Below are 27892 nucleotides of genomic sequence, written 5' to 3' on the forward strand. Positions count from 1 at the left end.
CTGGGGACATCTCCTTGATGAACTCTTAGGACGGTGTGTGTCTGGGGAGCTACCTAGGGGACTGACCTTTCCTGAAGGCCTTGGGGGGGGCTGAGGGGGCGGGGCCCCTGCAAGGTGCGGAGAAGAGACTCCCAGGGAGGCCCGAGATGCTGGGAGGAGGCAGAATTTGAAGGTTCGGGGAGGAGTTTGTGGTAAGGAAAACGGAAAACCGGTGCAGGGACAGAGTGACGTGGCAGGCGTCGTATGCCCCACTGTGAACCTCATCACGAGGCCGGCTCTCCCGCGCCTCCTTCCGGACCCTGACGTGAGGAGCCCTACTTGGTGGGACTGTCGTAATAGGAGAGTCCATTCTTAGCAGGTGTCTGCACATACCGCTCACCCAGGGAAGGCTTGTGCCCCCGGCATCTAAGTCCTTCTGTTCTCCTCCAGCCCCCTGACCCAAAACCGGACCACACTGCCCAGTCTTACTGGGGAGAAGGTGAGGAGGAGGGGGGAGTGCGCACTTCTGGAATGTAGTGTATTTTCTTTTGTTGTTTGGTTGTTTCTTAATTGGGTTCCTTGCACCATGTGTATAAAATGTACTTTTCTCTCAAAACATTTACACAGAAATGCCTTTTGTTAGCTCGGGGTGACAGGGGAGGCACGGGAGGGCACTAGTGGGGTCGCGGCAGGGGAAGGGGCAGCGAGGGCCTGCGGCCAGCGGGGTCTGTTTCTGTCACTCCCCCTCTTGCAGCGCAGTGGGGCCGAGGCTTCCCTACCCCGACGCGCTCTCTGCCCGTGACTTTCCCTAACGCTGTTTTGCGGTGATTTTGTGACGCACTTGGTAACCGCAGAGACTTCTGCTGATCCCTCAGTGCTGGCTGATCTCCATGCTGAATTCCTGACCACCGATTTGAGGCTGTCTCACGTGTCGGTAGCACGTGCATTTCAGCGCCCACGACCACGCTCCTCGGCCCCATGGTGGCGCATTGCTGTCACTCGCGCGTGTCCCTCGGCCGTTTGGGTCCCGGGGCTCACTGGTTGAACACATGTGCTGTGTGGGGACCTGCATTCATGCAGCAAGAGTTTTCAGTAGGTTTTCTCGCTAACGACCCATTGATCGAAAGCTTAGGATAGCATTCCAGGCATGGAAAGAAACACAAAAACAAATACACAGGTACACTCAGATGCACACACTGTACTGTGAGGGTTGGTGAGCAAGTATTTGAATACACCGAAGACAAATAGGGTTGCAGTAAATCAGAATAAATCAGAGTTGCCCGGAGTGGCATTAACTAGGTTATGCAGGTAAATTACTCCTGCTTTAAGTATAGATGAGCTTACCGGGTTGTTGTTTTTTTTTTTCCCTTCATTTATTTCCTGTTATGTGAAGCCTCCACTTGATGACATCGATGTAAAGCTGCACAGTAGCAAAGATGCTGTTTGATGAGAGAATACACAGCCTTAAAGCTAAACTCCACTAATAAAGGGAGAATTTCCCAAACAATAATGATGGTGATGGTGATGTTTATTGATGATTATTATGCTCCTTCATGTAGAAAGTCAACAAAGCTGTTCCGGGGCTGGAACCATTTCCCTCCTCTTATACGAATTTCTTCATATTCTCTGTGTTTGCTGCAAGATGGCAGGATGATGGTAGAATAAAATCTGTCAACCTAAAAACAATTATCTCCATTTCTGGATATGGATACTCCGTGGGGCTGGTGAACACGGAGGCTATGAGCTATTTATTGGTAGAAACTACAGAGAAAAAGGAGGTTGTGATTTTTACGTCTACCTGACTCCTTTTTGCACACATCTTCCCTGCAGAATGGAAAGTGGGCTTTTTTGGAGTCTGGAAACTGGATTGAAGCCTCACGGATGCTTGTTAGCTGAGAAAAATTAACATCATCACAGTTGTCTTTAGGAGGTCATCTTAATCTTGGATGATCTATCAAGATGTTATATTTTTCAGTTTGTTTTTTATCTTAGCCGAAGCTTGGTGACACACACTGGGGAAAGGTTGGGAGATGTCCCTCCCCGTGACCTACCTGTGGGATCAGGGAATCCAGATTGGTCCTGTCATTGTGCTAATCGAGCTGGACTTAACATAGACAGCACTTCCCTCGACTGGTTTGTAAAAGTCTTCCTAACCTTTCTAATCTTAAGTTTAAAAAAGAAGAAAAAAAAGTTGGCCATTTCAGAACACGCGTTTCATGAGGCACTTTGTGTCTGAGCCCGAAGCACATCTTGGTAGGTCAGTGCCGGCCCCCGTGGTGATTCTGGGTCACGTGTTTGCCCCGTCAGTGAGCTGAGCGCCCCCTGTGTATCTGCTGTTCCTTGTGGCCATGACGGGGGTCGGACCTCCGTCCGGCAAGTCTCGAGTGTGATCCTAGAGACACGCTGAGACATTTGGGCGATCCGAATGTTTTTTCATCTTCTTCCAACATCTTCTGAAATGCAACCCCTCTTTGAGGAATAAATGCATATTAGATCCCATTGTAGGATCTACTATTTATTAATTTGTTTTACAGATTTTCCCTAATTGTACCCCCAAAGCGGTCACTTTGGAAATCATCAGGCATAAGCTACTGTTTATTGCAAAAATGAATTCATTACAGTTATTTCCACCAAAAAAGCCATTTTAAAATTTGCAACCAAAGGTTTATAACTAGCATATTGTTATTTTCCTAAGAATTCTGAGTTTTCTTTTGGTGATTTATCTCGAGATTAAAGATACAGATGTCATTGAAAGAATGGTAAGTGTAAAATCATTTTCTTGCACAGCTAACTTTTAGATTTTATGTTAATAGAGCTTTTAGTGCATCAGAGTTCTCTTACTCACAGCTGTTACCTTATGTACGGAGCACTCCGTTTCCATCTGACGACTGACTATTTGTCCGAATTGCTGCCCTATGGAAACTTCACAGTGTTTCTTAAGGGAACTGGACCAGGAAAACCTTTCTGTGTGTCCTCCATAAAGGCACAGACACGGATACACTGATGAGTGAGATTGCAAATGGCGCTACACTTTGCTACTTAAATGACCGAGTCAGACACTTTAGTTTTGCATGTACCTCATAAGTTATCAATACATTGAACCGTCCAGTGAAAGTGAGCTACAGCTACCAAACTGAAACTTAAAAGTCGTGAGGGAACCAGAATGTGCACCGTAAAGTAAATAGAATGCAGTCCTGAGTGCAGGCTTTCGAGGCTCCTGGCCAGCAGTGTGTCCTGTCGAGCACAGTGCGTGCCGTGGGGACCAGTGTTTTATGAAGTAGGGCCCTGCAGGTGGCGTGGGATCAGAGTGGAAGTGTCACTAATGAACTGACTTTAAGGAGGGTTTCAGGGCATAAAATGACACTCTGGTTTTAACTAAACAGTTTCCCCCTTTATTTCAAACCTTTACAAGATGGTCCTAGATATTATCTGCAGCTCATCTGGAAGAATGTGGATTGCTAGCAGAAACGAGATAGGCTGTTGTAATGGAGTAAGAATTTTCCCACTTCCTAGCATGTTACCAAAAGTCTGAAAGCAGATTAGATCTAATCCATATAATTATAGAAGTGGAGCCGGAGAGAGTATAAAATATTTAGTCCTTGGATTAGAGCGCTGTGTGATTACCTGTGTCCCACCAAAGGCACCTACTGAGAAGGGGAGCCTAGTAGCTTTTGTGTTCTTTTTATAGGAAATAAAATTCATTGATGATTTTTTTTTATTTAAAAAGTGTGTTAATCTACATTGATTTCTAAATTTGTTATGGATTCCTTAGCTGAGAAATACAGTTCATCACTGACTGTTCTATTACCTGACAGCAATTGATAAAGCATCCGCGCACAAAGTGCCAGAAAAGGTTAATATTTATTGATTTTTATGGTGCTACAACCCATGTAGTTTTGCCATCAAAGATGTATGGCCACCAGCACTGGAATCTGTAAAATTGCAGAATGCACACTAGATTTCATTATAACCTATGCCAGTATTCAAGATTTAAAAAATGACAGATATTTAACAAAAAGCTCTGAATGCGTAGCTCCTCTGAACCTGTGACTTGAATTTAATATTTTAACATGAAACACAAGAGCACTTAAAATCTAAAAATTAATCCTTGCTTTGCAAATAGCAATCACATTTAGCCTTTTCTTCCACTTAACTATATGCTATTGATCTGAGAAGATGCCCAAGCAAGTGATAGCTGAAATTATGAGCAATAAAGGCCTTGCTTCTTTAACAGAAAAGTGTGTAATTAGCAGAGAAGGGGGGGAAAGCCTATGTTTAGTTTTAAAGGAGTTTGAAAGAAATGGTTTGAGTGCCACACCAGTGTTCAAATGTAGCCAAGAACAGTCTTAGCTTTGGGGATCATGAATTCATTCTCTGGTTGCAGTTGGTGAAGAAAAATTAGGAGTGCACACTGTTTTTGTTTTTGTTTTTGTTTTTGTTTTCTGTTTGTCTCCGTCTGTATTTCCCTGACAGAAATGCAGTCCTTGGTCTACCTAGAACTGCCAGAAACACTGAACTTCCTGTTCATGTGCTTACTCTGTGCTTAAAACTTGCATTCCTCGGGTGATTGTTTATAACCTCTCTATATTAGTATATACCAGGTGAAAGCAGACACTTTATGAATTCCTTTTTTAACCCAGAAAGAACAAATACCCTGTAAGGTGTAGTCCCTTGCCTTTAGGACCCTAGACGTTAAGTGTGGATCGGAACTAAATGCATATTGTTGAGATATTTTTGACAGTGGGAGCTGGAATTTATTTCTGCGAAAGATTTAGTGGAAATTCTGATGCTAAAAAAATACGTATCTATTTTGACCAACTGAATGGTTTGGTGTGTTTTGCAAATACGTTTCTACATCGTCTTCCAGTTTGTGCTGGCTCTGTTTTTTCCTTCCCTCACAAACAGCTTGCCCGTTTTCTTAGGCTTAGTTGAGGAAAAGAAGAGTTCTGCGTTTTGAAAGGGAAGCGTCCATTGTCTAGAAAACTACTGTCATAGCTTAAATATCATTGAAGTGTGTGGCAACTTAAATTCTAAAACTGAAAAAAGTAAAGTCTTAAGAGAAAATTCCTGACTCATGTTCTAAAAGCTGATGACAGTATGCAGCATTTTCCATAAAGACTTCATTTTCCCCTTTTATTAATCTTATTTATAATATTGTTAAATCTTCTTCATGAATACCAATGTCAGATGAGTCTAATTCTTTAGTTTTAATTTGTCCATTTTTAAAAATGATTTTGTCATTAATCTAATATCCCCCCCCCCCCTTTTAAGCAGGCAAGGTTTTATACTAGTAACATAGTGATTAAAATAGTCTTAAAGAACATTGCTCTGTTACACTGTTGGTTTTCTTTTCAATGCAACCTGGTTTTTGCAGCCTCCCAATCTCAGAGCTGCCTCTCTGGCTTTTTTTTTTTTTTTCTCCTTCCCTGCTCACCTTAACCCTACAAATGACAGCTAAGCGACAGGCCCCCTAACACTCCATTTCACTTCTGAAGTTAGACAGTGCTGCTATGCATTAGTATCCACAACACCCTCGCCTCCACGTTAGTCATTACCTAAGGTATGGGCTGATACGTGAAGATGGTTCTATGACATTATTAGTTAACTTATATTTAAGCTGCACTTTCTAGGAGTATACCACACAAAGCAAGTACACAAGAAAAGCAACGAAACACATATGATATAGCAAACGAAGATGGAAAAAGGAAAAAGAACCGTATCGATCCATTTATTCCAAATTAGAGAATCATTTTAAGTTTTGTGAATGAGTGTGAATAAATATGGAGGTTTTGAATTTCACAAAGCCGGGTTACTGCAAGAGCTGAAGGATCGTGCGATTCCCATAACTATGGAATTTATTTTCTGTCCTGGCCCCAGGAAAAATAAACAAATCCTTTGAATTTCTCTTTTTTGTCAAGCATGTTTCATCTGACTTTTAGTTTCAAATTCTCCCTTTCAGAAGACTACTTTATTTTGTCCATTGTGGAAAAATGTGAACCATCAGATAGAAGTATCTTAACCCCAATTTAAATTGTTTTATTTCCTTGTTTACTTTGTATTTTAGTTCTGAATAAAACACATATTCTAACAAGTATATTGAAAACATTAATGCATATTTTATAATAATTTATATGCCTCTCATTTTCTTTTGCTATTTTGGATTGAAGCTAAAGTGAATGTGTTTTTAGTGTTTTGGTTTACATTAGAGAAGCATTCAAAATAAAATATAAGAAATGATTTAAGCATAAGTGTGGCAGGAAAAAAAAATCAGATTTCAAAAGAAATAGCAATAACAAAATCCCCTGGAAATAATGACTAAAATAATGTGACCATTTTTAAGCTTCCATTTTGAGCAAGTAATCTATGTTGAAATCTTTGAGAGTGAGACTCTTTAAGTACATTGTAATTAATTCTTTTAGGTGAGTTTAATCATGTGAAGGATAGGCTTTTTTGCTTAACACTATCAGAGTTCTCAAATCACTTTTTTATTGAGAAGATGTTTTTGTTTTAGTGCTTGGAGTGAGGCTTAGTAGCCTAACTGGTTTAGCTTGTCAGTTTGATTAGCAGAAGAAGCAGGCCATTGTTGGTCACCTAATAGATGACTTTCTCCTGTCCCACCCTTTGTCCCAAACCGGGCTGTGCTGAAGGCATTCCAGGAAATCACCTTATGTTTTTCTTCTCTATTTGCATCATCTTGAAAAAGGGGGGAAAGCAGTTTTGTTGGTCCTTTAGACAAGGCTCTTCTATATAGTTTGCTTTTTTCCTGCTGAATTGTATTGCCTAATTTTAGCTGGAATCATCACTGGTTTCATGTGACCTAGGAGAATTAAAAATATTGTTAATTAAGGAGGCCCAAGTTCATGATGTTTTGCATGCGAGCCTCATCTGAGCTGTTTGTTGGTTGCAGCTCGTTTGGGAATTTCAAAGTATCGTGTGCGGCAGAGCTGGGCTTGGCAAAAGTACATAGAGTACTTCAATGGGGAGTGATGGGAAATGGCATCATTTATATTAAAAAATAAATCTGGGAAATTTTTAAGACCTGAAAGTAATGGGTGCCCAGGACAGGCTGCAGGGGGAGAGGTGTGCCGAGCAGCCCCCTGCGGTGTGGTTGTGCCTGCACCTCCCCGCCCCCCTTCCTCCCCCTCCCTTCCCTCGCAGGGAGGGCCCCTGTGCCAGCAGCGCAGCGGTAGACTCAGCGCCAGGCTCAGTCCCCGGGGCGGGCGAGCGACAGGTGGGCAGGACCCGCGGTCACTTATGGGGACCAAGCTCCCGCCACTCCAGCCTCTCCTCGAGCAGCGGCCCTTCTCCCCGGAGCCCTTTGTCCCCACTGTTCCCCACAGTTCTTTTCTCAGGTTCTTCCAATGACCTTTCAACCCCCTCTCCTTTTTACTGAGTCTTTCACACAAGAACACAGAAAAATGCTATAAATTTACCCACCAAACAGAGAGAGAGAGAGAGAGAGAGAGAGAGAGAGAGAGAGAATGAATTCTGAGGTTGAATAATCAAGTGCAGAGCTAACAATAGAACCCAGGACCCCACGCTCTTGGCAGGCACTGGACCAGGAGCCTGTCAGAAGCACGAATTACTGATCTCCTTTTTTCAAAGAAGGGAATGTTTGCTGTCTTAAGGAAGGTAGTATTTTCTGCCGCCTCTTCTTTTTGCTTATCCAGCTTTAACTATTTACAAGAGCGAATTCTGCTCATGATCCTTTGTCCACTAATTTTCTTTCTTGGGAGCGTTTGCTCAGCGACCACGTTTTAATTTTATGTGCCATGGGAATATCTAATTTTACCGTTAATTTATTATTACGTGCGCTTGTTAATAGAAGGTGTCTGCTGACATTTACCTACACGTACTCTTTGCTACCCAGACTGCCCCGTTTACGTATAAAAGTACATGTTCCAGATTGCTAGTGTTTAGCTGACTTTTTGCCTGTCCTTCCTTTCTTATACAAAGCTTTGTAACCATAGATATCACACTAATAAAGTTTCAGTTCTGTCAAAATTACTGGTCTAGTTCTGAATTCCCATGTAATACATTTTGAATTCCCAACAATACCAAATAAGTTCCTTAATACGCCATTCTGAAATATTTTATTCATAGTTTTGAAAATTATATTTCTTAAAAAAAAAACAACTCACTCTTCTCACATCCATATATTATCAACCCTAAGGAAAGACCAAGTTTACCTTTTGGGAAAGAGGGAAGACAAAAATGGTAAAGGGAATATGTTGGGGGGGTAGTACTTCGAAATCTAAGTATTTGAAACTTGTATAAGAAGGCCATGTAAAAATGCAGATAACTTTAATTAAAAATGAGAGAAGGCAATACTTAGAATATCTGTCCTCAGAATAAGATTTCAAATCAGGGTTAATATATTCAGAAAATGAACAGATACTGTAACTTTTAACTCTTAGGGTACTTTACATAAAGGTTTTATTCCAAAAAGTTAGAAAATATGCTGGCATGTGAAAAGAAAGGGCAGTCCAGAGGTTGGAAAGCAAACTGAAAGAATCAAGTCAGGGGGCGCCTGGGTGGCTCAGCCGGTTGAGCCTCTGACGTCGGCTTAGGTCATGATCTCACAGGTCATGGGTTTGAGCCCTGCATCGGGCTCTGTGCTGACAGCTCAGAGCCTGGAGCCTGCTTGGGATTCTGTGCCTGCCTCTCTCTCTGCTCCTCCCCAACTCATCCTCTGTCTCTCTCTTTCAAAAATAAACAATGAAAAGCATTTAAGAAAAAAAGAATCACGCTAGTCTATAGTTAGCCATTGTGTTGATCCATAGAAAATATAGAACCAAAAGTAGAAGGGACACAGAAATGGAATCGTGTGGCTGGTAAATAGAACAAGAATATTTGAAATAGTGCATAAAAAGCCATTTTTATTTTCAGTAGATATGTTTATCTCAGGCAAACCCGTGTTTGAAACCATTGGAAACTTGTGAAAAACAAGGGAAAATTGATAAATGAAAAGCCCACTGAACCAGGAGCTAGTGGATGTGGAATCTAGTCCTGCTCGTTGTGTGAGCCACTTAAACCCTCTCTGCTTTGCTTCCCTAAATGGAAAATAGATGGTGGAATTTTATTTAGCTATGTATTTATTTATTTAGAGAGTGAGTGGGGGAGGGGCAGAGGGAAAGGGAGAGAGAATCCCAAGTAGATTCCACGCTGTCAGCATGGAACCTGATACAGGGCTCAGTCTCATGACTCTGCGATCATGAATTTGAGCCAAAATCAAGAGTCAGATGCTTAACCAACCGAGCCACCCAGGCGCCCCAGGGATGAAATTTTAATAGATGAGCTCACTGGGTCTTCCCAGAGTGATGCACTATAATTATGGGACATTACAAATAATACTGCATTGCAGCCCTAATTCCCTGACAACCTCTTCCATAATCTTCATCTGTTGAGATTCTAAGGAAAAGCAAATTTCAGAATATTGGTATTTTCTAAAAGTTTGCATATAATTTTCAGGGAATCTGAGAGCCACTCGAAGGTTTACGGGTTAGGAAGGCCAGGAAGACTAGATACAGACAAGTACGGAACAAATTTGACTCCTCAAATGTTCTTTTCCACGAAGGACTGTGACAGGCTCTGAATGACCAGGGATGTTCCCCACCACTGAGGTCACTTGAGCCTGCTAACACCCCATAGCATCCTGAACATCTGTCAGCATCTCCTGAAATCTGAGCTTAACACAAGGACACGCCTGCCAAGAGCATAACCCCAGTGGGCGCAGGAGTACTCAGTCTGTTTAAGATGACTGATCCCATCTCGATGTCAGCTCAGAGAATGAAATTCAAACCGTTACGTTACGGCCCAAAACCAAAAAACTGGGAGATTTTTTTCCGTAACCTCCCGTTGGTTGTGGCTACATAACCTGAGGCGGATGGCTCCAGGTCGCTGTCCTGGCTCAGAGTGGCTTCTCGGGGGCAGTGGAGCAGAGTTGAGCCAATGGGAAATGGATGGTGGGAGCACCGATTGGCCGGGAAGCGGGCTCCAGGCGAGGGAGTGCCAGCCCGCACAGCGGCGGGCAGCCCAGGAGAGGGCGCCAGGAGGCTCTCTTACGAGTCCTGTAGGGCCTACGAGGCATTACTGGATTAGCATCTGTGACTGTGCAGCTCCTGTCTTTCAAACCTACCCCCTGCCAGCCTAAAGGCATCTATGCATTTCTGCCAGAAAACCATTTGACTGTAATTTCCTTGATTTCTACCTACCAGCTTTAGTGTTGAAATATGTTAAAATACTGAGCAGTTTTTCAGTTAACCAGATGAGAAAGATCGGTGTAGTCTCAGGCACCTAGAAGGCCCTCAATGATAGTGGACTGTTTTATCTTATCTCTACTGCTAAGAATAGTGTAGGCCTCTTCTAAAGTCTCACCTATCAAGGTAGGAAAACCTGTGCCAGACGTAGGGCTCAGGTAGCATGCTGGATTCTTCTTGACCAAGAGCAGAGAGAGGTTCCTTAGTCCCCTTCTACAGCTATTACAGCATCACAGATACCTGCAGGTTATGTTGGCTGAGGTCTTCATCAACAACACTCTAACGGCATTGCTGCTGTTTTCAAGAGACCTTTAAGGTGTTGACTGCTCTGCACTAAGTAACTTTGGAATTAAGTCTGTCTAAAGCGGGGAGATCTCCCATTTTCTTTCTACTGGGAGCACTCGGAATGCACATACTTCTCCCTCACTTGACTCTCCAGGGTTTTTATACTTTTAACAGTATATGGTTTTTAATGAGGCTTCCAGAAGCTTTAGAAACTTCTTTAATGATTTTGTTTTGACCTTTTGCTACTGCCTTTACTGGGACTGAATTGATTGTCGATAGTGAAAATCTGCTACCACAATTCAGATTTTAATATTGTCAGCTTTCTAAATTTTCTTTTCTCAATTCTGAATTGGGCACATATTAACATTATAATGGGGAATAATTGTCTAAATTCCCTTCATGCACAAGGCAGTGTACAAGAATCCAAACAACCTGTCTGCTAAAACTGAAACAACCGTGCTCCCAAATATCTCCGTTCATGTTTACCCACTTTTATTTTCTTCTGTCTGAAATGGACATTCTGAACCGACTTAAGGCAAAGACGTTCACTGCTTCTTCCATTACTTGTAAACAATGGAAATCCCCACAAGGCCCAAGAAGTGCAGGGTGGGAGGAACAAGGGCGTTCCCTTGGTCTGGGGCCAAGCTCCTACTTTCTTTCCCCTCTGTTCTTGCTTTCTTTTCTCATTAGGCTTTAGTTGCATCGTCACCCTGTTGAATTGCCTGAACAGTTTTGCACAGGGATCTTCCAGAAAATGGACAAAGCCCAGAACACTTGGTGATGCATCTCATGCCGCCTAGTAATCCTAGAAAGTTCTCATCATACCTAAGAGAGCACATGAAAACATTGTTAGAAATTTAAGAATACACACTCGCCCCGCCATGGCTCCAGGCGTAACCTGTGCGCGGGGGGGGGGGGGGGGGGGGGGGGGGGGTAACCACAGTAGCTCCATGAGGAGTGTTCTCAGGTTCTGTGATTCAGGAGTGGTGCCCCGCCCCGAATTATTGACAGGAAACTGACAGCCTGAGCAATGGCCTGGGAGGCCAGGGATCATTTCAGAGCAATGTCCAACTCATTAAAAACAAAAGGACAAGATAATTTAGTGCACTTGCTCACATTTACGGTGCTGTCTGTGAATTCTTAGTAGCTCCTGTGCGTCTCCTATTCAGTGTGTGCCAGGCACTGTGTCTGTGCCCGTGTTGGATTATCTCTTTCCTTCCTGGCCACAGCCCAGCGGCTGTGCTGCCATTGTTCCGGGAGCACACAGGCACGGGGAGACGAGGGCCCGGCACACCGTGACCCGCCATTCGTGCATCGCATCTGTCAGTGCTGTTGAGGGAGCAGCCACTGCCATAGACCCTGGAGACAGAGCCCAGCTCTCGGCAGAAAGATGGATAATAAGAAAAAAATAATAAGTACGTACTGTAATGCCTTGTTGGGACAGAGGCAGGAGAGGGAACCAGATCAGAGAGGGACCTGGGAGGGGCTGGACTGTTTTGTGTGCAGTTAGGAGGAAAATCTAAGAAAATGACTTCATAAAACGGTTTTACTGAGGTCCAGTTGCCATCCAGCAGCCTGCACACACTTAAAGTGGAGGATGTGGTAAGTTTGGGCCTCTGTAGAAACCCTCGAAGCCACCGGCATGGCAGAGATCGGCAACATAGCCTTCTGGCCCCAAGTCGTAGGAACTGCCTTGAGCAGAGCCCGAGGGTAGTGGGGCGGAGTGGATCTGTCCTTGGTGGAGCCCTGTGAGTGGGCCACCCGAGAGGGGCTGGGGGCCTGTGGTGGCGGGGAGGCCAGCCTGAAGGGCTTTTCTTGTGACTCCGACAGAAGCCGAGGGAGGGGCGAGCGAGTGAGGAGCCTGTGTTGGCTTGTCTTGTGCCGAAAGCCACTCTGGCTTCTGGGTGGAGAACTGAGTACTCGGCCGCAGGATGCTCATGGTGGACACGGCACCCACGGGGCAGGGGTGGTGGAGGAGGTCAGAGGCAGGGCGGAAGCCGCTTTCTCCCTGAGGTCGGGCCGCCTTCTGGACTCAGGGCCGAGGCAGCCCCGCCCCCTTTTGTAGGTTCTCCTGCTCTTGCACCTGCCACGGAGACATCCTCGGGCTCCTTAATTTGGACTTCTTTCAACTTGCGGGGTGCTAATTTCCCTTGTGTTACATTCAGTTGTGGATAAGAAGACACGTGCTTCTGTCTACGTGCAACTTGCTTGAGGAAAATGTTCCCATCTTCGTGCCATTAAGCCGAACAGTCACGAGCAGTAGGCTTTATTTAGGGAGGTGCTTTTAAACTTTCATTAGTGTTCTTGAATTATGCTTAATTGAAAAGACTTCAGTATAGTTGTGTAAAGAAATATGGATTTGTTTTAATCCCCCAAGACTGTGACAGGAGAGTAGTATTGTAGTACCTTTCACAACCCAGATGCAGTACCTTATTTTTATGTCACTGCGTAGACTGGAAATTTATTTTTGATAGATCCCATGACAGGAGAAATCAGGTGCATCTAAGGGCACCGTTGTTACACTTCTTTTTTTTTTCTTTTGGAAAAATCGCGACCTTAACTCTAGGGGGAAAAAAGGAAAAAACAAAAGATAGGCTCAAAGGAAGAAAAGGAAGGGAATGTGTTGTATGCGAACACATGTGCAGGTGTGTGTAAATCTACATTTTAACAAATCGTTACTTGTCCTTCTAATGAAGGCAAATACCTCAGCTGATTAAATTTCTCCTTACTTTTCCGACATCAAGGTGTTCGAAATTTAAAAAACAATTTAATGCTTTCTTTAAAAAAAGGAAAGGGGGCCAATCTCACCGTGTATTGTAAACTAGAAAACCATTTTTTAATCACTTGGCTTGCTTAATATTATTTCCAGAACCCCTCACCAAACAGTTATTTAGGAGAAACAGACCATATATTATTCTAAAATGATCATTTTAAATTTATTTATTTAAATTCAAGTTAGTTAACATACAGCATAGTATTGTTTTCAGGAATAGGACCCAATGATTCAGCACCTACATGTAACACCCAGTGCTCATCCCAGCAAGTGCCCTCCTTAGTCCCCATCACCATCTAGCCCATCCCTCCATGAACCCTCAGTTTGTTCTCTGTATTTAAGAGTCTCTTATGGTTTGCCTCCCTCTCTGGTTTTTTCCTTATTTTGCCTTCCCTTCCCCTATGTTCATCTGTTCTGTTTCTTAAATTCCACATATGAGTGAAATTATATATTTGTGTTTCTCTGACTGACTTATTTCACTTAGCATAATACACTCTAGTTCCATCCATGTTGCAAATGGCAAGATTTCATTCTTTTTGATCACTGAGTAATATTCCATTATATATATATATATATATATATGTGTGTGTGTGTGTGTGTGTGTGTGTGTGTGTGTGTGTATGTATATACACACATATGTATATATACACATATATACACACACGCACACCACATCTCTTTATCCATTTGCCAGTCGATGAACATCTGGGCTTTTTCCATGCTCTGGCTATTGTTGGTAGTGCTGCTATAAACATTGGGGTGCATGTGTCCCTACAAATCAGCATTTTTATATCTTTTGGATAAAGACCTAGCAGTGCCAGCACCCGAAAGGGAGGCACGTCAGTGAGGCAGATGACATTTTGGAATAACCAGTACTCCATCATGTTTTTACTGTGAAGCAAAGACAGTTCTTTATAGGAGCTACAGGCCGGTGTAATGGGTAAGGAAGGACAAAGGGTTAAGTTCCACTGATAAACTCTTCAAAGAAATAGTGTTTCAAACGCTCTCTTCTCCAAAGTGGTGGTAACTGAGAAGTTACCCAGAGACGCAGCACATCAGAACCTGAGCAGCTGAGTTGGAGGTCTGCTCATTCATCACAGGTCTGAGGAAATCCGTCCTACTCAAAGCAACACGGCAGATAGAATTTCACGGTGGGGATGGGCCTTGCAGGGCCAGCAAACCTGTCTTCCTGTGCACACCTACTCTACCCGGATTCACGTAGCTCCATGTGGACGCTGTCGGTGACAGGGCCTTACCCCTCTACACATCACCTGGTTCCAGTTTCGGAAAGTTCATCTATAGGTTGAGGTAGAATATTTTCCCCTGTAAGTTCCCATGTTCCTGGTTCTTTTCCCTCTGAAGCGCCATATTAAAAGTCTAACACGATTTTCGATTCATCTTGGAAAATTGCTCCTTCCCTAGACTATAAACTTAAGAGCGAAAACTAAATCCCCAGCATCCAGTTAATCCAACTGTAGGTGCTTCTTGTTTATTAATCTGAATACATTTATAATGTCCTCTTCTCTTGTGACAGTGTCCTCATTTCTTCCCGGTATGAGACTGCAGTTGTGTCCACCAGATTTTATTACCTGCTTTACCGTTTTCCCAGTCTAATGTACAAACCCAGCGTGCGTACCGTGATCGCATTTCGCCGTCCGTATGTAGCAGACGTCGTATCAGCTCTGGCTGACGTAGAGACGTGTGACAGGTCCGACGTACCGTAGGGATGGGCGCACGTCCCCCGTCACGTGTGTGATGTAGAGGTGTCGTGTCGCAGCAGCCGTGGCCGACACAAAGACGAGAGCTGGCGGCAGTGGACGCGGCCGCCCCGGCTTGTGTTCCTTGTGCCGTCTTCCATCTTGTCACTGCTGGTCTTCACGCGGGGACCGGACCCAAACCGCGTGCCCCGTGTGTATTGACACGTGTGTGGGTTGGTTTAGAGGAGACGAGTCTTGGTCAGTAGCTGGAAGGCGGTAAGGAATGTGTTCTGGGAGAAGGGAGGCTTGGAGGCCGGAAGTGGTGCTCTTGCCTGAGGGCCTGAGACAGGCCCCGAGGGGGCAGCATCTCCCCTGGGCGCCTGGGCTTGGCCCTCAGGCGTGCTGGCCTTGAGACGTGATTGTATCAATAACCAGAGACAATCTGACAGAGCCACGATAACTAAATTTTGCAAGGTAATTATATACATTAGAATGTTTTCCCTTTAAATTGAGAAACATTACTGTCAGGCAGACGGGAATACCCCTGTCAGCAGTCAACACATCTTCCTGTAGAACTCGCTACTCGTGAAGCCCAGTCAGAGTCAGAATGCTGCTTTACTGAGTTTAAGGCCAGAACAGAGTATTGAGTTGGATGGAAGACAAGCGCCCTCGCCCTGGTGGCCGGCAGTGACCCGGCCAGGCTGTGGCACCGGAAGTCGGGCCGCAGGGCGCCTCTTTCTGCGAGCGGGACCCGGCAACAGGGGACCCAGGTCCGCGTTTGCTTTTTTCTCCGTTCCGTGCGGGGGTATCTCTGTGATGCCCCTTCACACGGCGGTGGCGGCAGCCCGTCAGGGCCGCGGCTCTTACATGTAAGCCAGCACGGGCGGACTGCGTCTCACACGCCCCTCCATCAGCCACCAGTCAGCCCCAGTGCAGGCTTCCTTGGGCTGATGCCCGTCCCCCTGGGATGTACCTGTGGCCAGTTTATCTGGGCTGTGTTGCAATAATTAAATTAACTTGTGATTTCTTTTTTGAGTGATTTGCTGTCTTCTCTATGTATTTTCTTAATGGAACATTCTAGATGAGGGATGGAGTTTTGAAATTGTTTTGAGGAATAAAGAGGAGAGGGTTATAATCTGTTATTCTTAATAGAGATTAAGAACTTGAAAACGTCAGTTTGTGTAAACATAAAGATATTTATGTAGTAAGTATCTAATTAGTGAATTCCCGGGATGTCTGCATTGACAGTTCCTATTTTATTCACAGAATAATTTGAAATGAGTTATGTTATGGGAGGAAGGTAGATAATGCCATAACGGAAGGAGCTTTTATAGATTGGATGGGCATCTTAAGCTGTCTGAACCTCAGTTTTCGTTCCCATAGAATGGTGTGCGCAAGTCCTAACCTCCAGGATTCACTGAGGTGGTGCGTGTGAAGCCCCACGTCGGGCGTATACTTACTGGCTACTTAACAAACGGCAGCTCTCGTTCCGATCGGAGTCCTTTGACGGGAAAATGTTTGGCGTTGTTTCTGTGTAGGGATTTAGGATGCCTTTGCACCTCTGCTTTCTTGTCCCGTGCGGAAGGCTCACGTTTTTCAAGATGAGCTCGAGCGTTCTGTTTTCCGAAGCCTCCCGTGAGCCCTCAGTATTTGTGAGCGTCCGCCGTGCCTGGAGGAGCCTGGCACACACCTCATCTTTGGGTGCTGCTGAGTGACGCTGCTTTTGGCGTGTGTGTGTAAGGTCCGCAGTCACGGCTCTTACCAGGTGTGCGGGTCTCGTACCCGTGCCGGTTACAGCAGTGTCGAGGGGCAGCCAAGGGGAACATCACTGTTGTCGCCATCCCTTCCTGAGTGTGTGTGTCTGTGTTAAGAATCTCTCAGACCAAAAAAAAAAAAAACAAAACAAAACAACAAAACATAAATAAGGGAGTTTAAGATGATGATGAGGGTCCTAAAGGCAAGAATGCACTATTTGAGGATAGAAAGTTCCAGAGAGGTTACTGTGAGTGGACTACTCACAGCGGGCCTCTCTGAGGAGGAAACACCTGAGCCATGTTGTTGCACGATGGGGAACTAACACGCAAAGACCTGGCACAAAACCTTTCTAGGCAGAGGGACGAGGACGCCAAAGCCTTTGGACACGAGCCGGGTCGGCATGTCTGATTTACCCGTGCACCGCTGCCACCTTGCCCGAGCACCATACAAACGTCTGCATGAAGTGGCTAAATGGATGGAATAATAGGTAGCAAGAAGGCTTCTGCGTGACTCTCGGCGTATGACAGTAGGGCCTTGTCAAGTGTAAGGTTCTAGCAAAGGTGTGTTGTTCTTTGTGGTCCCGACTGAAGAGGAGTAACGTGCTGTTTAACCTGGGGAGGAAAGTGACCCCACCTGCACAGAAAACCTTTTCCAGTAATTGCGGGGCTGACAAGTGACCGGCCAGATAGGGCTCGAATGGAGACGTGGGCACCCCTGTGGGAATGGTGGGCACGGTGGAGAACACCTTTTTGGCCGCATGCTGCCTTCGCCTTGTCCTTCGTCAGACTTTTGGTTACTGAAAATTTCCTCAGTCCAAGACTTGGGAATGTTCATCTATTACCTGCCTTTTTTAGTCGAATTTTTCTTTTCTATATAAACCTCAAGCAGATTGTCAGCACCCAGCGTATCAGTGGTTTCGGTTTGGACTGGTGGCTCCGGATTCTCCTGTTCGTCCTCCTGGACTTAACACGTGTGTGTCTTCTTGTTGGGTACTTCTGCCTTTAACACGTGTGCATCCATTGTGCATTGGAAGAGGTTCTAGGTGGATTCATTTTAGCATATTTTTGTTGTCTTGAAGTGGTGTTTATGTAAGTCTTTGAAACATTTTCTCTGCCCACTTGGTGAAAACGAGTCAATTTTTGCCTCTCCAAATGGAATACACTTGGGAATTCCTTTGTTATTCTTCCAGGCAAGATCTCCCCAGCAGAGCTGTGGTTTAATTAGCTTGTTTTCAACAATGTTTGTAATTTCTGGTGTTAAATATGCGTCTACTGATAAATTATATTGTCATTTTATATGTGAGGTACAGATGAAAATTTTAGGGTTCCAGGTCTCTCCACAAGAGAGAAGTGTTGAAAATCACAGACATGGTGACATTTAAGAACATGTGATGACTTCACATTGCCATTGTACCCGTTGGGCCATTGTTGAAATGGTAGACGTTCTGCTGGGAGTTTCTACCCAACAGCCTGGCTTCCTCATTTACGCAAAGTCCAGGACCTAAGGTTAGTGCATTTGTACGTCGCATTTAAACAATTACTAGTATCACAAGTGCATGTATGCCGTAGTCGAATGATCTTACTATTCTCTGGTTTTGTAGACTTGAATAATTGTGGTTTTCTCTGAAGTTTGAAATCCCAAAATGAGTACTGTCTCCGATTAGGTAATAGTGCTTCTTTATTACAGCATTATTATGAAATTAAATGAGATAATAAATGTAAAGTGCTGGGGAGAGTGTCAAACGCACACAAGGAACTTAATGAGTATGACTCTTCTTCTGCACTTTGGGACCTCATTCTGCAGGCAGGGTGTCTTTTCTGTGCTTTCTAACTTTACATTCACTGAACTGCTTCATTCCTCCCACCCACTCTGTGTTACAAGACGTTACTGTCTCCATCTCGCAGATGAGGAAGCCGGACAGTCAGATTTTAGGTCCCTTGTCCAGGATCACGGAACGTGTAGTGGCAGGGCACGCAGGAACCCGCGGTCCAGCTCCAAGCTGTGCCCTTCGCCACCGTGCTGTGGGGAGAGAGTGGCTTTTGCCACAACGGAAGTTTGTCCAGTACTCGGAAAATTCCAGAAGAGGGAGGCTTCCCTGGGTTTTAGTCGGGTTTTGAAAATGTACTTATCAGTCTTGGAAATCAGAACGGACCACCTACCATCTGTGTTCTTTTCCCGGTTGTGCCGCACTTCCGATCAGATCCGGACTTGCTGTGCGGGTGGTGTTTCTGGGAAGTGTTGGGAGTAGCAGCAGTTTGGTTTGACACGTGCAGAGTAACACAGTCTGAAAACCAGGTTCATGAGGTTATGTATTTGACCAAAACCAATTTTCGTCAGAGCTTGGGAAGCCATTTCCTTTAGACGTCTATGGGGTTTTGTTTGTTTTATTGTTCATTCAATAAACGAGACTTACGCAGCGATCCTTGCTTTGTATCTTATTTCTTGCTTTTGACTTAGTGTCAGCGCTGTGTCTTTCTCATTACTGAAAATCTATATCCTGTACGTCAGAAATATTTCATCTCATTTGTAGGAAGCAACACAAACTTTCTGTTGAATATTCCCTAATATAGGCGCTGGCTCAGTTGGTAAAGCACGTGACTCTTGATCTCAAGGTCGTGAGTTCAAGCCCCACGTTGGGTGTGGAGATTATTTCAAAAAGAAAATTCTGTAATATGTGAAAAATTCTCCTTGCTATTTTTTGCTGTATTATCATCTTTAAGGTCTAAACTATTTCCCTAAATACCCCAAACTATAAACGTCTTTACAAGAGTCCAAAATAATGTATAATACAATGTCATGAGGCATTCTTTCTAACTTGACATCTGCCAGATACGCAAAATCCCTGGAAGCGGGCGTCTTGTCTTCTTCACCTGTGAAGATCTACCCGAAGGTAAGTGTTGTACTTGGCCCACGTTAGACAGACACTGTCCATGTCTTCTGTAGGAATGGATGAGTATCGGCCCCTCAGGAACTGACCCCCCTACTCCCATCTTCTTTGCATCAGACTCTTCTATGTACCAGATAGGTCATGCCCACTCCTAATGCATCTGTCCTTGGGTCTGGGCCTTTGCACATGCTACACCCACTCTCCGCCCTCTGGGAGGCCGAGCCTGTCTGATTCCCTAAGGCCAGGTCTGGTACTCTTGTCCACTCCCCAGCACCCATGTTCATTCTCTAGGGCACTCGCCATACTTCACTGCAGTTGCTTATTTGCTGTTCATCCTTGCTACTGTAAACCCTTTGAAGGCTTAGTGCTTGGCTGAGTGATTTGTGGAATGAATTAATAAATGAATGAATGAATACTAGTAGGTCTTATGTTCCTGGCTAGAGGCCTTATTGGCCACAGACTATCCATCATTCACCTGCACTACAATCCTGTGTCATTCCTTTGTACATAATGGTTCATCCTGCTCTGATAGTAAGTGCACAGTCTTCGTTCCCGGTGGGCACTTCAGTCCTGTAGCTACATACAGTCCTTGGAGCTGCCAGAGTCCCACTCCCATTTCTTTGTAAAGTCAGCCACTTTTTCGTTGATGCTAATTTTTCTTTCATCTCCATTGATTAAACCTCATTACTTGCACCCTGAATACTGAATAAAATGTTTCCAAGCTCCGTAAGAAACCTTTGGGATATGCATTGCTTTTCAATATCCAGTTCATGAGAAGTCTTGACATGCGTAGTGATTTGAATTACAAAATTTTGAGTCTGTTCCAGCATTTTAGAATGCTGATTTGCAGATTAAATACTTACACCGTACTGACTTTCCGTGTTCTTTGGAATACGAGTACAAATGAAAGCCAAAACAGTTTTGCCCTATGTGATAATTCATTGAACACTTTGGAAACGATGGCTTGTGTAGCTTTAAGTATTTCCATACACTGGTGCCATGTGGTGGGATTCTCCAGACCTACTTGGTTCTTGAGAGGTAACCTCTTGGAACCATTAGTCATGAGAGTACTTACGTCTGTGCCATCTTTACATTTAATTGATGGGCAATGGTCACGTTTAAAAATATTTTTAGATTTGTTTATGTACTGGCAGAACATTTAATAGTACTTCCAGTTTTCGCACGGCAAGGGATCCAGATTTTATAGCACCATCCCCTCGTTTGTGCAGCAGTCTTAAAATTTGTTAAGAAGAGTTCATTGATAGCAAATTTTTCTACATTTTACTAGCTTCATATTCAGCTTTTTAGACATTTCACATAAGTATAAGGCAGCATTTATATTACTGAGTATTTAAGATTTTAGGTGGCCGTTTTCGATGGCTTTAGAATGGTCACATTTTGCCACCCTTTGCAGATTTCACACTGGAAAATTTAATACATATAGGAAATCATTGGAAAAACCCTCCCGTCTTTTCATGAAAAATTCCATGCCTGTGTGCATGTAAGTGAAAAGACTGATGCCTGGTTGAATTTGGATTGCCTCTCAGGAAGAGAAGCAGTCAGGGGCAAAGGCCAGGATCACAGCTGCCTCTTGACCTTGAGTGAACACAAGCATGTGTGGCGCCCTCTTGGGGAACAAGAGTGCCTTTTGCAGCCGTGGTCAAACTTGTCAGCGCCTGAAACCTTTACCGAGTGCACCTGCCGTGCGAACCCTGCTTGGACAAGTATAAGATAAGCACCAAATATAAGAATAGCAGGCAGAGTAATTGTGTAGCCGGCTTTCTCACGTAGCCCGTTTATACACTGATCCTGGTCTGTAAATGGATGGGACAAGGCAGTGTAGTGAATGAAGCCACAGTCCTCGTGAAGGATCATGTTAGAGAGTTCAGTGATGGCACTGTGCACATGGGGGGCCACCCGCATGCCTCCCTTCACCCGACTGCATCTTCTAATTGCCTACCAGCTTCCAAAAATGCTGTGAGATGGCTTGCAATAAAATCACTATGAAAGTAAATGAAGAAAAATCTGAAGAGAAGTTCAACAGCACTTTTTTTCCTTCCAACCTTATATAGAATTTCTTCTGTATATAATAGAATCTCAAGTAAATCGTCTTGCTTTGTCAAGTAAGAAAATTTTAGAATTGCATCTGAGATGTTTAATTCAACAACCTATCTTTTTTTTAAGTTCTTTTGAACTAGCATCTTATAACTAAACTTGCAGATTGCTTTTCTCTTTTTTCTCTGTCATTTTAGTTTCCTTGTTTTAAACCTATTGTTTGTTGGTTTTTGTTCCAGATACTCAATTTGGCTTGCCTTCTACAAACAAATGCTAAAGGTTAATATTTTCTTGCGTTTTGATCCATGGAATTCTTATGTCTATCTAGTATTTCTCCAAATATGGTATACACACTGCTGATACGACAGTCACCTGAGGAGGTTATCTGTTAAAACTACGGGTCTGTCTAAGGAATCAGACTGGCTTTGTGTGGTGCTCCAAGATCTAAAATGCCCCACTGCATTTTAGCAGTGTACCGCTGTAATTCCGATAGCGTTGGAGAGAACTTCTGCATTTTGGGTCTAGATATACTGTGCAGGTAATACCCCAGTTTTGTAAAGGAAGGGATGTTGTTTTAATCTCTAACAAAGTATAAGTCTCTCTGAAAAATGCCTTCCAGTTGGAAATTCTAGTAAAGGCCATTAAAAATCCTGAATGCTGTAGTTAAAGCCATTGTTGTATGAAGCAGTAATGAAGAGATTCTCTCCAAAGCTTTGGGAGTTCTTTTGAATTGGTGTTCCCATATAGGTAACATCATTTCTCTCTGGCTGGCTTCAAGATTCTATCTTGGTCTCTAGTTTCCAAAAGTTTAAAATGTTTCACACGGATTTCTTTGGGGTTATCTCCTTCTTGATCTCTGGGTATCTTTCACCAAATCTGGGGAGTGTTCCGACATTATTCATTTAAATATATTTTCAGTTTCACTGTCTTCTCTCGCACTAGTGCTCTGATGATATAAATGGTGGATCTTTTGTGATGGTCCTAGTAGCCCCTTAGGCTCCCTTCATTTTTCCCCAGTCTATTTTCTCTCTCATTCAGTTGGGGAGTTCTAGTGGTCTGTCCTCAGGTCCGCAGGTTCTATCCTCGGTCATCTCCACTTCATGAGTTTTAAAATTTTGTGTTGGGGCGCCTGGGTGGCTCAGTCTGTTAAGCATCGGACTTCAGCTCGGGTCGTGACCTTGCGGTTCTTGAGTTTGAGCCCCACGTCGGGCTCTGTGCTGACAGCTCACGACCTGGATCCTGCTTCAGATTCGGTGTCTCCCTCTTTCTTTGCACCTCCCCTGCTTGCGCTCTGTCTCTCTCTCAAAAATAAATAAACATTTAAACAATTTTTTTAATTTAAAATTTTATATTGTATTTTTCAGTTCTCTGAATCCCATTTATTTTTTGTAACTTTTATTTTTTTGCTGGGATTTACTAATTTTCTTTGTTTCGGGAATTTGTAATTTATGGTGAAAGCATTTTTATGATACCTGCTCTAAAATTCTTGTCAGATTATTCCAACATCTGATTCATCTGCATGTTGGCATAAGATAATTATCTTTTCTCATTCACATTGTGATTTTCCTAGTTGTTGGTATGACAAGTGATTTTTTTTAAAAAAATCGTGTCCAGGATATTTTGTCTGTTATGTTAGGATGCTCTATGCTTTGAGTTTTTATTTTAGTAGGTGGCTACCTTGTTTTGGTTTAGCGTGAACCTTAGTATATTTTTGTAAGGTATAAGCGCCCGTGATGGTTTACTTCTCATGCTTTTGCAGTGTTATTTCAGCTTGCTTGGTTTTTCTGATGCTGCTGGAGCTCCCACTGAGCTCTGCTATGACTGTCTCAGGGGCAGGATGGGTTTCCCTGGCCAGGTGACCATGTCTATGCTGAGGTCTCCTACCTGTGCTTCTGTCCACCCTGGGGTCTCTGGGAACGGGAAGAAGGTCTTGGGCCCACAAGGCCAAAGAGGCTTCCTGGACCAGGCTGCTGGTTGGGACTGGGCCTTTTTTCCAAGTTGGGACTTCGGGGGCAAAGCATGTCCCCCTTATTTTTGCAATCAGACATTTTTATTAAGGGTTTTGATAGAATGTTAACTCATTTTGGTGAGATACTGTATTTTTTTAGATGTCCTCTTTTAGTTCTTGGTCTCTTTCACCAACTTTTTTTCCTTTTTCCACCCTTTAAATATCGTGATCACCTGTATGCCAGTCTTCTTTGTCCGTGCCCACCCACTCTCACTGTGTGTCGTCACTTCACCGATTTCTACCATTGGAGCTAATGTATTCACAGCCACCATTACCACTTTCCCCCAAACACAAGAATAAATGTGAAGAACTCAGTTCCTGGGAGACAGAAGATATTTATTCCCTACGTCCTTCTCCCCAACTTACCAAAGATGTACTCATCCTCCTCCTGGGGTCCCGTTTCCATTAAGGCTGGCACTGCCTAAGTGTTGAAGCTAGAAACCTCCATTCATCTTCCAGTCCCTCATTACTTTTACCACCCCCTTACCCTGGTCACATGTAGTCAGCTCAGAGCTTCCCAGGTCTGGCCTTTTGCCACCACCCGAGCTCAGACCCAGCTCTCCCTTTGCTTCTCATGTTCTAGCTCTGTTGCTTGGTGCACACACATTTACAATTGCTGTATCTTCTTGGTAGAGTGACCCATTATTTTTATGAAGTGTCCCTTTAAGTCCCTAGTGATTTAATTTGCTTTAAAGTCTACTTTATTTGATGATAATATAGCCAACTCTGCTTTGTTTTTTAAAAAAATTAATGTTTGTGTGGTATATGTTTTATCCCTTTACTTTCAGGCTGCATCTATCAGTATATTTGAAATGAAACATACATACTTCTTGTAGCAATATGTGATTGAGCCATATTTTTTCTTTCATACCCTCTTTGACAATCTCTGCCTTTTAGTTGATTTTTAGACCATGTAGTCTTATTGTAATTATTGATATATTAGGGCTTAAGTGAGCCATTTTATTTTTTTGTTACTGTTTGTTCTCCCTGCTTTTTGTTTCTTAGGTTTTTCCCCCCTGCATTCCTGTGGTTTACTTGAACATTTTTTTTAGAATTCAATTTTTCTTTTTGAGTGTGTCACTTCATACAGCTTTCTTAGTGATTGCTGTAGCTATTGCATTACATAAACTTACCACGGTTAATGGGTGTCAGCATTTTACCAGGTTGAGTGAAGCGTAGAGGCTTTACCTCCCTTTGCTATCCTTGACCATCCCTCATTTGTAATATAATTGTATGTAATGATTACATACATTGAGAACCACATTAGACAATGATATAAGTTTTGCCACGGTCATCAAATACAATGTAGAGAACTCAAGAGAAGACTGTGTGACATAATCCCACTAAATACCAGCCTTTGGGTCACCAGGAGCAAGTTTTCTAAAGCTTATTGGATTATTACCTGTCAGTACTGACTCATGGTGCCAGGCCAACGGGCAGTTCCATAAAAGCAAGTCTGTTGGAGGTGATTGGGACAAACGTTGATAACTGAATATCTTTTTGCATTTCTTCAGTTTTATAATATTTGCTAGATAATTGCTAGCATTGTAAATGTTATAGTAATAAATAAAACAAATGTGGTATATTTCTTTGCCAGAGCCGCCGTAGCAAAGTACGAGAGCCTGAGGGGCTAAAACAACAGGAATTCACTGTCTCACCGTCCTAGAGTCCAGGAGTCCATAGTGAAGGTGTTGGCGGGGCCGTGCTCCTGTGAAATCAGTAGGGGAGCAGGTGGGCTACATCTCTCTGCTGGTGTCTGGTAGTTCCTTGGCTTATGGCAGTGGAACCCTAGTCTTCATGGACGTTCTCCCCATGTGTCTGCCTGTGTCCAGGTTCCCCCTTTTTATAAAGATATGAGTCGTACTGAATGTATGGAGTAAGCCCACCCTACCCCAGAATCTCCTCTTATTAACTTATTACATCCGCACTGGCTCTATTTTCAATGGCAATTGAATTAATTTATCGTAATATATGTAACTATTCAGATGCATATTCTAATAGCTATAGTGAAAAAAATATTGTACACTCGAAAGAAATGCGCAAACATCAGATGGGGATTATACGCCCTCGCGCCCTGTGTGCCCTGTCCAGTCGGTGATTTGCCCTGGTCCTGTGGTACCAGGCAGCTTACGTCACAGTTGTGATTCGCTGCCCCTTCAGGTCTGGTCACGTCCTTCTTTAATCACATCTTGTAGTATCAAGTTGCAGACCTTTCATTTTGAAAAATCTGAATATCTATGTAAATCTTAATAATAAAGAGTTAAAACAGGAGAGATCTACAAAATAGTGGCGTTGTCACAGTTTAATTTGCCATTCATTTCAAGATGGTTCTAATGACTTTTTCCCCAAGAATCAAATCACCTTGGGCAACTTTACCTGATTACGTTAATCACGCTAAATATGAAACTGTCTTATGTGGAATGGTTAGAATTTACAGAGGCTATATTTATACCTTTCAATAGCATTCATTAAGACATACATAGTGAAAACTACCAATAATAATGTAGATTTTTTTTCCTTTTGTTCTAAAACTTTTTAAATGCTGTGCATAGAAGTCAGGGATGTGGCGTGAGGCGACACTAAGGTAGGACTGCCATGGTTGTATATGCAGTAAAAGTTGTACATTTCTGTCATTATCCCTTTAAGTGCAGGGTAAGCCATCACGGCTCAGGAGCTCCGGAGGTGTATGCTCTGTTACAGCACACCTAGTGAGATTTGTCACTCTCCCGAAGGCTGTCCTCTGCTTAGCTTCTGCTTTGCTCTGTCTTGGGGAGGACAAGAAAGAGAAATAGTTTGAAATGAAAATATTAGGAAAATCTTAGATGATATCGATTTACTGATTTTTATGCGCAGTGTGTAGAACCGTTAGCAGATTCTGGGCCTGTGCCATTAATACGTACTTAGGTTCTGCAGGATTTTGTCTTAATATGCTCAGTCCTTATTTATATAAAGCATAATTCTGACTCCATTTGAGTAATGTACATTTAGCATAAGCAGAGTTGTAGGCTGGCATTATTAAAATGCATAGAGTCGACATCCTGGGCTTCTGCTGAAATATGCTTTTAATTGTAGCAGAATTATGGCGATATATTATCCATGGAAGTCTGGTTATATCACAGTATTGGCTTGCATAGTAGCTCTTTGCTCCATGAGAACTGTATAGTAACCCATATGTTGTGGTTATGCGTTTAAATACTCTATAGTGTGTAGATCTGAATTGCTTGATATAGTATTATCTAAGCATATGTTATCCTGTAGAAGATGCATCTTGTAGCCAAGTAGTTTTGAAAAGAATTTGTCAGTTTTAATTATATTTACCAATGATTGAAGGTCATTCATATAAACACACATGGTTTGTTTAACGGAAGCTCTACTTTGAGCTTTTGGAATAAAAAACCGAAAAGACAGGAATAAAGGAAACATTCACTGATAGTACATTTTGTTTACTTTTATAATTTTATTAAACTATAATTCACACTTCTATGATAAGTCTAGGGGAAAAAAATCGCTTTATAGATACCACGGTTTCTCCGCAGATTAAATTTTAGTGTTCTAAACAGGAGCCTAAAATGGTCTACATCAACGAGTATACTAATGAAGCCTCAACCTGCAAAAGGAGGTCTTTGGGGCATGATAATGTGGTCACATATGGCATCTATTTAATAAGTAATGTTCAGAAAAGAATTGGGGCCTGATCGTAATGCATCCTATAGCCCCCGGTGAAGTTTTCTTTTCTGTTGTGTGTTACTACGGCCAGTGTCCACAAACACGGATGGACTCGATGGTGGTGATGCAACATTTCCCCTCGTGCCAATTTGTAGAGAAAGGTCTTCCTGTTCAGCTGATTTAGGAGCTTTCTCTTTTTAATTACATGTTTTAGAGAACAACTATACTTAACATATTCCCTGCGTACACGTATAGTCTGGTTTTGGTCATTTCAGCGCCTGCCGTTTTACAAAGGTAGATGCTCTAGAGTTCCGCATGTTTTGGGTGAGCTTTTGTGGGAGTCCCCACTGTCATTCCAGACTGGCTGACCCCACATGTCAGCTAGCCATCCTGCAGTCAGGAATAACCACGTTTTGAAACCATGAATCTCGTGGTCGTTAACTGTTTCCTCATCGGTAAACTATTGTCCTCTTTCTGTCACGTTAAGATCTTTTTGTTCAAAGGGATGAGTTTATAAATGTCCCTATG

At 43.2% G+C, this 27892-nt stretch overlaps 1 protein-coding gene across 6 annotated transcripts in view; it reads left to right on the forward strand.

Moving 5' to 3' along the window:
- ZNF407 (zinc finger protein 407) overlaps nt 1–27892 on the forward strand; it is a 454006-nt gene that overhangs the window by 334336 nt on the left and 91778 nt on the right. The window contains exon 9 of one of the 6 annotated variants that reach the window (XM_042962730.1): nt 19578–21696. The exons of the other annotated variants lie outside the window; for them this stretch is intronic. Coding sequence (XP_042818664.1) covers nt 19578–19624 — 47 coding nt within the window. The 3' untranslated portion in view covers nt 19625–21696. Of the gene's footprint in view, nt 1–19577; nt 21697–27892 lie in introns of those variants that run through there. 6 annotated transcript variants of the gene reach the window in all.

Source organism: Panthera tigris, chromosome D3 (assembly GCF_018350195.1).
Source record: "Panthera tigris isolate Pti1 chromosome D3, P.tigris_Pti1_mat1.1, whole genome shotgun sequence".
Classification (NCBI taxonomy): Eukaryota; Metazoa; Chordata; class Mammalia; order Carnivora; family Felidae; genus Panthera; species Panthera tigris.